Genomic DNA, 10,028 nt, shown 5'->3' with positions numbered 1-10,028 from the left:
GGCACCGACTGCTCGAGCCGGTGGGCAACGCGCCGCGACCGACTTCGGAGGCCTTCCCTGTGCGCCAAGCATGACCCAGGTGAGGGGGGCTGCGTGCGAACACCCATAGGTCGTATAGACAGTTGGGGTGTAGTTGGGGGCAAGCCACATAATGTTCTCTTCGTTAATCGGAAAATGCATCCGTGTTTTCTTTCCGGGGAACACACTTTCATGTTTTTCGTTGGCCCGTCTGGCTGCTGGGGTCCCACTTCTTAGAACGTCCCGCTCCCCAACAGGTGGACGCCCTCCGCGCGCTCAACGCCGCGATGTTCGCCCTGAAGACGGCGGACGGCGGCGACCCGGCGGGGCACAGCGGCCGCGCGCAGCCTGTGTGGGGCCCCGTGGCGGAGGTGGCGGGGGGCCGGCCGTCGCGCGCAGCTGTCCTGGTGGCGCTCCCTCCACCGCACGTGGCCGTCGAGGAGCAGGACGACCCGGAGCAGGACGAGGAGTACACGAGCAGCAGCGAGGACGTCACCCACCCCGGCAGCCAGGACGACCGCGGCACGACCACGGTCACCGACGACGAGGAGGAGGAGGAGGACGAGGAGCCCCCGGACTCGGACACCTTCGAGGACGCCGACAACGACTTCACATCACCGCGGCCGTCGGTGGCACCCCGGTACATGTACCCGCACTTCAGCCCCATCGTGAAGTGCGCCGCCGTGCCGCTCGTCCACCCAGACCAGCGGGCGAGCAAGGTTCGGACACGCTCCAGGAGGGCGACATGTGGGGAGCGACGCGGAGAACAGACACAGGAGAGTCCGGTCCTCTCTGGCCCCACAGAGGTCGCCGGTGAGGAGCCGCCAGGAAAAATCACACGTCGCGCCGGCACGAAGGCCGTTCGTCACGAGAATCGGGGCGGGAGACGTTGGGGACGGCGACGTAGAGGACGGCAATGACGACTACGAGGACAGCGACGACGAGGCGCTCCCAGAGGACATCGAGGTTCCCCGCCAGCGGCAGCTGGGCAGGTCGCAGTCGACTCACGCGGAGTCAGCGCACCCCGACCATCCGACGCTAGGTTCACGGTCCGTCAATGACCTACGCCATCGAGAGGCGTAAGTCACCCAAAACGGAGAGCAACTACTTTCAGAAAGGGAAAGCGCGTTTTTACTTTAACACACACTGTTCCCCAGAACGTTTACGGTGCGGTCCCCACGGACGCGGCGGCAGGACGGCGATCACGCTGTGCTCCAGGATCACGACGGCCAGCCCATCAGCGTGCGCCGTGTCCGTAGTGCACTGCTCCATCTGAAGAGCATCATCGGGCACCAGGGCGACGACGTCCAGGTATCCGCCGCGGCGGCCGCGCCCCAAGGCTACGGCGGCACCCGGCTCGTCGACGACAGGCAAGTCGGGGACCAGGGCGGCCGGGGACAGCTTGCCCCCTATGTCGTCGGCTAAGCAGTGTCCGTCGTTGATTTCAGCGCAGCACGAAGACAGGAGCACGCCGATTGGTTCAGGATGAAGAGGAGGGAGGAGGAGGAGAGGCGGCGGGCGGCGCAGCGCGCAAAGGATGAGCAGGAGCGCAGGGAGCGGGAGGAGCGCGAGCGGCTGCTGCAGAAGGAGATCGACCAGGAGATCAACTTCTGCACTTGGAGACAGGTACGGTCCAGGGGGCTCGACCAAACGCTATGCATCCGCGTGACAACGTCAATCACACTGAATCTCACGCGTATTGTGGTTGCATGTGCAGAGAAAGGCAGAGCTTTTGGCGAAGGCGCGACAAGACGAGGAGGAAAGGCGGATGAGGGAGGAGCGAGAGAGAGAGGAGAACGAGAAAAGGGAAGAGGCGCGCAAGGAAAGGGCGAGTTCGGCCTACGAGAAGTGGTTGCAGGAGAAGAAAAGGACTCTCAAAGGTGACGATTCGGATTCGAGTTCTGTTTCGTTTTTCTCTTGCGCTAGGCTGCGTTGACTTGGCTAAACAGTCTCTAATTTAAAATCTAGAGAAGATGATGCGGGACGAGGAGGCCCGGCAGAAGCGGGAGCGAAGCGCGGAACGAAAGCGGGAGCTGGCCGCCGAGGCGTTCCAGAAGTGGCGCGAGAAACAGAGCTCCGCCAGCCAAGGTAAAGGGTTGTTCACAAGGACGGCCCATCCTTCAAACCACCGCGAGCTTAAACAACTGCGGTGCGGGTTATTGTTTGCAAAACCACAAATATTTCGCACTTTCCCAGTATTGTTTCGCACCCTTTCCTGCCAACCCGCGTTAATATATGTGAGCCTTTCAGCAGAAAAGCAAACATGGCAGCGCGCTATTTACCCTCACGCAGCCAGCTCCGCCGGGGTGCTCGCCCGGGCCCACCCCTTGATCCTCATTAGGGATGCGTGCGCCCTCTGCGCCCCGCCCCACCCCGCTCACCTTACCCCGCCACGCCCAGGGCCATGGCCGGGGCGTGTTGGGTTTATTGATTCCCGGTCAGCCGGACACCTAATATTTCATCTCTTCGATTAGCCCACGTGAACTTTTAGGCCGCTCACCTAACCCCTTCTATCCGCCGCATTTCTGCCCTACCGCCGCCCGTAGGAGGAATACGCTTAAAAGCTAAAGATCACGTGGCACGTTTTGAGGTTAAATTAAATGCAAGGTGTTTTTGTTTTATTTTTCCCCTCGTCTCATAGATGAAAAGTTATTTATTTTTCGGTGGCCCATTTTCAATAACGCCGTTTACCCAACTTTCGATTTTCTTCCAATTCAAGGACGCGTGACAGCCAAATTTGTTCCAAGAGAAACCGAGGTGCGCATCTGCATCACCTTTCGATTGCACCCCTTTTCAGACGTCCTGTATTTGAATCCGGAGCCGTGGGTGGACATCGTCCCCCCGCCGGCAGAGGGTGGCGCTGCGCCCCGCCGCAAGAGATCGCGACGGAACAGGTCCAGGTCCAGGTACTCACCGCTGCCCGCGCCTCGCCCCACCGCAGTTCGACTCCTCTGCCCTCCTGCTGATGCCATGTTTTTTTTCTGGATCGCCCTCAGGTGCCGCCGCTGCCGCAGTCAAAAGCTCCTGCAGTCTGCCGAGCGGCTGTCCCGCCCCGCGACCTGCCCCAAAGCCGAGGCCGCCAGGACACAGGGTACACTGCCAACAGAAAACGCAGACTTTAAACTTTAATCTGCAAAGCCAAATGTAAAACACGCAACGCAGACTGTTTAATAAGTAAAAACTATAGTTCATTTGGTAGTAAAAAGCGAAAACTGACAAACTAGAAATATTAATGTGGGAAATATATTCGCACCACGTAAAAATTTTCCATGCTATTATCATAAAAATTGACAAACTCAGATCGTAAAATTACAGGGACTTGAAATTGTACTAAAAAAACAAACTCAAATTAAACATTGAACCAGCTTGTTTTCTTCGACGAGCAAATCACACATTTAAGACTGAGTTCTTTGTAAATTTACGAGTGCATTGTAAACTATGTATTAACTGGGGTACAACTTGTGAATCAAAATTATGAAAAACATTTTCAATGGACGACGATATTTTCCCGTTTTAATTTGCAAAGTGTATTTTCGTCAAATGGACACATTTTCACATTTTTGCAGCCCCGAGGCGACCTAACAGCGAGAGACGCCTGCGCTTCGCCGATCCCCCGCCTGTGTCGCGCGATAGAGCCGTGGCTCACAACGTGAGCTCCATGTTCTGCCTGGTAGACAAGCGGAGGGACGCCCTGTACGAGTCGTACCGACGAGATGGCTTTAAAACACACTGAAATGGAAAAGGAACGCCTAAGTCAACATCGCCACGCGCGGGTGTTCTGTGCAGACCTGAGCCGGTGTGCCGGTGCAGGCGAGGACGGAGCAAGAGCAACCGACGATCTGCACGGGACCAAGAGAGCTAAACGACCAACGCTTACAAAGTGATAAGCGCTAACATAAAAATAAAAAGATTTTTCTGTAATTTCGCTTTTTGGTTCGAAATGTTATCGTCGGCATTGTTCCAGCGTACTGCCGTTTTTGTCATACTACTTCATGTTGTCACAATTAAGAATACGAGATCACGCGTCGCAGAGCCTACTAGATTAGCCGCATCCGTCCGTGGCTACTTTTGTTTGGCAAATTAGACGATGCACAAGAAAAATTGAGGAAATAATGCTTGATGGGTGGAAAAAAAAAACATACAGCTGTGTTGGGGCCACAATGTTACATGTAACGCATGCAGACTCACGCCCAGTAACGCGTGCCGAAAAAACCCTTAGCCGGACGGACAAGCACGATTTTTTCTTAAACTGCCAGAGATGAGCCGGGCGGGTCTTTTTTGGCGACTTGTGCGGGCGACTCATGTCGGCGGCCACCTAGCAATCTAAAAATCATGGCTGCTTCATTTTTTTATTATCATAATCTTTTTGCATTACCGATTACTTTTTCGGAGCGAAGATTGAATAAGGCAGGAAGGGGCGGGGGAGAAAGAGGGGACATAAATTGGTCTGGCCCAAAGGCAAGCCAAAGGACATCTGAAGCTATAATTTGACCAGTGGGGTGCTTTTCCATAATAATGACCACCAGGCCAGGTCATCGCAAAAGCCTTTCGTCGCCGCAGCGGTCGATATGCCACCGGTGTGTACGTGAGAGGGAGAAGGAAGGTGCGAGGGAAAGAAGAAAGAACAGGCAGAGAAAAGGGGGAAAGGGAGAGAGAGAAGGGAGGAGGTGAAGAGGAGGGGAGAGGGTGAGGTGGAGAGAGAGAGGGGGGGGGGGCGAGGGCAGAGGAGGCAGAAGATAAAAGGTAGGCAGAATGAAACGTCATTCGCCTCGACAGTTTCAGTAGCCGTGTGGCCTCTGGAATCAGCCACTGCCCCTTGTAAATCCAGGACGTAACCGGCGCCCCCTTTAATTAGACGGGCCCCCGTGAGTCACGAGGCCGGTGCATCGGCGCACCTCGGCGACGTAGGTGGCGCGGTGGTTAGAGGTCGTACGGAAAACACGTAACGCACTCTAGTTTGGCCAAGGCACGGGTGAAAAGTGAAGAAGGCGTAAGTCCTCGGACTTCCCATTGGACTTACGCCCTTTTCACTTTTTACCAGTGAAAAAGGTACATGCACTCAGTACTTACTGAACACATTCAAGGACGCAGTAAACGGTCTGTACATGCACATGTGGAGTCATTGCGGAACGCCTTTGCTGGTGAGTACACGCGAAAACCCGAGGTGGTAGGGTGCCAAGGCATTTACCTCATTCTGCGACTTTTGCCCTGGAAATATACCTCGTAGTCTTAAACTCAGCACAAAACGTTCATCAGGTAATACTATTCAGCAAAGCGAGCAAAGAAAACTTATGTCCACCAACCTCCTCGTTAACCTCAGAAAAAAGGAACAATATTTCCAACAAATAAAAAAAAAAAATACAAATAAACGTAAGCACACAGGAGCTGTCAGCGGAATATGATATCTGTGCCCCGCCCCAGCGGGTGCATCAGCCCAGCGAGTTGAGATGTTTATAGCACTATTGATTCATTTTGGAGCAGCCGGGCTTTGCCAGTTTTTGCCACGAGGCCCAGGGCCGCCTGCGCTGCAGTTTGGGCGGGGTAGCCGGTGCACCACAAGGTGTACCAGCCCAAGCTTGAGCGGGCCTTTGGGACCCGCCGCCGGGCTCACCGCCGGGCTCACCGCCGGGCTACCGGGTGGGTGGCTGACCGCCGCACTGCCCACGGGCCCCCTGCACCCGGCCCCGCCCCCGTCGTATAAATACCTGTTCGCAAAATTATACAACTACTGATTTGTTTTCGCAAGGGCCGTTTCGTTTGGTCGTTTGAGATACAAGGGCAAATATGGCGATTTTAGGTCACACGCTGAAAATCAAATAGTATGTTTAGCACGCGGGTATCAATCATTTAGAATGCAGATGTATCCAGGGAAAAGAAAGAGGGGACAACCCGTTTGCTTCTGAGTTTCGTGTACCGTGCAGCCTGTATTTCCTGATTTCTTCAATGAGTATTTCTATGCGCTGCTCAGTAACACGAGCTGTCGATGAATATTGTATCGATCTGGTATCGCGACGATAGCGATTATTTTTTACAGCCAGATAGTGCAATCATCGTTTGTTATCCAAATTTAACAACCCAACAATTCAAACTAACCAACACTCAAGTTTTTTCACTCATTATGAAAAACCTTACAGTCCGTATTTCTATTGCAAATCATCTCGATTGCTAGTCGATAGAAGTGGTCTAAATATTCTCCCTTTTTGCACCACAAAAACTGTTGGTATTGAACACGCTATTTCGGCCGATAACATTTACAACTTCTTCGACACAATCGATGATGAATCGACCAGTTCGTGAGACACGGTTTGCGTTTAGTTCAAGTATATTTTCTTGTATTTTCGTGCACAACGTGCTTTTCAAAAAGACCGCCCTCGAGAGCTTGCAGCACGGTTTAAGACGTCCTAAGTAAAAAGGAGCCGTTTGATGCATTTCTGACGCACTGCTGCGGGAACAACTCCCCGGACGAGTGCATCATACCTCTCTCTCCGGATGAATGAATGGCGCGGAAGAGACGCCCCCCTCCCTCTCTCTCCCTCTTTCTCTGTGCACAAGCTGCAGGGGCAAGTCCAGCAGCCCCCTCTCTCGGCGGTAGCCGTGCAGGCCGAGGTACAGGCGCCACTCGCGCGCACATGACAGCCCGTCAGCCGCAATGTAGCCGCACGTCCATCCCGCAGGCCCCAAAAAATGAAATGACGCGCCGGCGGTGCTGCGCTACACGACGCCGTGCCAAAAACGACAACGCGAACAGTCCCTGGAATCAGCGGGACGCAGCGCTGCTCCGGGAAGCAATACACTGAAGGGTCCCCAGATTATTCCTCTCTCATCTAGTTTGGTTGCGGCTGATGAACACCCCAAAAAAATGTGTTCTCAATTCATGTATTGCCCTTAAAATTTTGAGCCCCATTTCTTGTTTTAAGGAACAAATAGGACTTAGACCAAGAAATGGGGCTCACATTTTTTAAGAGCAGTACTTGAATTGAGAACACATTTTTGAAGGGTGAATATCGCGAGTGTTGCGCCGCACTGCACGTCCACCAATACCAATGCAGCTCATTTGTTTCTGCCTGTGGGCCTTAAAACGCGAAATTAAAAACAAAACAAGTCGACTACCGTCCATCAGGTTCTATCAGAAATGAATTCAGATCACGAGACAATCGTCAGCAGATGGGTTAGAAAAGAAGGTCTTTGGCGAAGCCAAACATTGTACAAGTCCCCAAGGTTCCGTGCAGTCTTTTCTATGGTGTTAAGTCGTTCCGTGGAAACTGTGGGAGTCATTTCAAGGCTGGTCCAAATCCAGGAGAAGGTTTCATTCATTTTCTCGCCTGGCACAAAAAGGTCCACGACGACCGAAGGTGGACAGTGGTGAGAGAGTGTGGACGCATTGCAGAGGAAGAGAGAGGAAATAAGGGAGAAGGATGGAGAAGAGCCGAGAATGACACAATAATCATTAGCCAGCAATGCGATACAGTCATACGCGCTCACACACACACACACACACACACACACATACACACGAGGAGCAAGTACACCAAAGGAGACCAACCAGCCAGCGCAGAAACGGTAGTAGGCATTTTAACGACCTCAAAACTCACCAGCGACGCAGTGGCCGCACCGAAAAACAAACGAAAAACAAAGACAAAAGCGTCGCGCACCTCGCGACTCGTTTGCCTCGTTTCCTGCAAGCAGCGAAACCGCACCGCGTTAGAGAGAGAGAGACTGGGAGAAAACAATGTGCGTGCTCGTGTGTATGTGTGGGTATTCATTCATTGATAGAAGCTGCCTGGATGTGAATGACTCGAGTGCAATTACTCCGCAAACACATTCCCGTGTTAATCCGCCGAGTCCCTTTACTGGAAGCCCTTCGCTTCGACGGATCAACGGTACAGCGTTACAGCAGCGAGACGATGATCTGCTGCTCCTAATACAAGCTCTTCTAAAATTTGCTAAAATATCAAAGTTTATTTTTTCGTTATTTCATACATATTTTTGGAAGGATTATCATGTACAGAAACTATTATAAGCGTACGCGAACTTTTAAAAAATGAATTTGCCTTTGCAGTGAATTTTTAACAGGCCATAAGGCGCAAAAACACAGCCCGGTCCACAAATAATCCCCTCTCACCGTCTTCCTCTCTTTTCCTCCGCCATATACGCCTGAGTTATCGTCAGGAGGTATTAAACGGCATAGCGTTCATGTTGCGCGCGGGACAAACAAAGGAAAGTCAAATGGGCGCCAGACAAATACAACACCCTTAAAGAAGAAAATAAACAAAAAACGCGATAAATATAGAGCTGACACTTCAAACGCTCGGCGTTGCAAACTGCAAAGCAAACGGGAATCAAAACCGGCGCCAGACCAGAAGGTGTCTCAAAAACAAATACGGCCTGCATCCGGCACAGTTTAACCAGAAGAAAGGACAGCGCGGATCAGCAAATTTTGAAGAAACTTAAAAGTGTATAGGTGTTTCCTTCCATGCCGCTGAGCGTGCAACATATAGGGTTGCCGAGGGACATGCGGTGCGATCTGCTCAAAGAACGAACGGAGTGGGTGGAAAGAAGGGCGGTGTGAGGGGAGCACGGGTAGGCATAAGAAGACGAGACAGCGGCAGGCATCGCAATTTGTCGACATATATTTCGGACTGACGGACTGCAGTTGCATTCTGGCGCACCGCCGCGCGCCGTTCCGGGGCCGCCGCTGTCCGCCGTTTGTACTTTGTCGTCGGCGTGGCGCTATATTTCTCATACCAAAGGCTCGGTTACACTGAGTTGTCTGGACAACGGACTTGGCACCCCTTGCACTCTCTTCTTGCCCACAACGGCCCATACCAACAGGTAGGTCGTGTTCATACCAATTCTCCGAGACAAAATTAATTTAAAAAACCCGTTTTTTTTAATATCAATTTTCAGCAACACTTCCCCCGCTTCTAGGACATGGTGGAACTGACTAAAGGTACTTCTACAGACCTAAAGCAATGAATGATGTCTAGGGATTTTCCTAGATACTTTAGTCACAGAAAACTTTTGTACTTGTTGAACAGATCTTCTTGTTCGAATATGATCTACAGACGTACCGCCATTCCTTATTGTTGAATACCTTTTACATATTTGCCCCCTTACGCCGCTAAAACTCCAGACGAAAAAACAACAAAACGAGCGGGACAGAGCGCGATGCAGCCAATCGCGAGTTAAAGGGAAGGGGGCTTTTTCATCGCCACCATCCTCCCAAGAAACGGCCGTCGCGAATAAAAAGTGTCGTCTTAATTGCGGAACCGTCGCCTTGCCGAAAAGCGAATTCAACTGTTGATCGGTTTTGCAAAAGATACGGCGGCGATCAGACTTTTTCAATCCTACGGGGAACTGAGGGACGGCGGTTTGGCAAAGAAAAGGTGGGGGGTGGCGAAGCGTGGGAGCATCAATTAACGTGACTTCGTAAACCGCGAGGTTCGTAGCCTTAGTTTTACAGGGAATACAATTTTTGGCTGAGCGATTAGCGAAGCCCATAACTCCACTGACCGGAAAAGTTTCATTCTGTTTGTTTGTCTGTCTGTATGTCTGTCCGCACAATAACTCGAGAAAGAATTGAGATAGCGACCTGGGATTTTCAGGGTCGTTTTCTATCATAAAAAGACAGATCGAGTTCGAAGATGAGCATTCTAGCTCAAAAATTTGCTTTTTAAAAAATCAAAAACTACAGGTCGCAATATATATTTTTATCGAATATTTTTTTATGGGTTCCTAAGGGGTAACTCGTCAAAGTAGAGCCCTCTGGGCAAAAATTTCGTCCGTTTGGCTCTATCTTGTACCGTTTAGGTGCTAGGGGGCATTTCTTGGCAAAAATGAGGTGAAAATGATCAAATGGTCGATTAAATCGTTAAAAAGACTTCATTTCAAAAAATTGTATAAACACTCCTATTACCCCGTCTTGGGTGTCAGCGCCGCAGGCCTAGCTATATGTGCGCCAGGCGCGTCGCAGCGTAACAGTGTTTCGTGAGATATCGCGAAGCCTGTTA

At 51.6% G+C, this 10,028-nt stretch overlaps 1 protein-coding gene across 1 annotated transcript; it reads left to right on the top strand.

Annotated features, from left to right (window-relative positions):
• Positions 1–282: 282 nt before the first annotated feature.
• On the top strand, positions 283–3,894 carry LOC113213456 (trichohyalin-like). The gene is made up of 8 exons (XM_026432536.2): positions 283–737; positions 823–1,097; positions 1,176–1,388; positions 1,467–1,644; positions 1,736–1,898; positions 1,987–2,167; positions 3,015–3,109; positions 3,585–3,894. Exons 1-8 carry the CDS (start codon positions 306–308, stop codon positions 3,749–3,751), a joined length of 1,704 nt encoding a protein of 567 aa, XP_026288321.2. The 5' UTR covers positions 283–305; the 3' UTR covers positions 3,752–3,894.
• Positions 3,895–10,028: the final 6,134 nt, after the last annotated feature.

Source organism: Frankliniella occidentalis, unplaced genomic scaffold (assembly GCF_000697945.3).
Source record: "Frankliniella occidentalis isolate FOCC.00 unplaced genomic scaffold, Focc_3.1 Scaffold1, whole genome shotgun sequence".
In the NCBI taxonomy this organism is placed as follows: Eukaryota; Metazoa; Arthropoda; class Insecta; order Thysanoptera; family Thripidae; genus Frankliniella; species Frankliniella occidentalis.
This window is presented reverse-complemented; position numbering and strand designations above follow the sequence as displayed.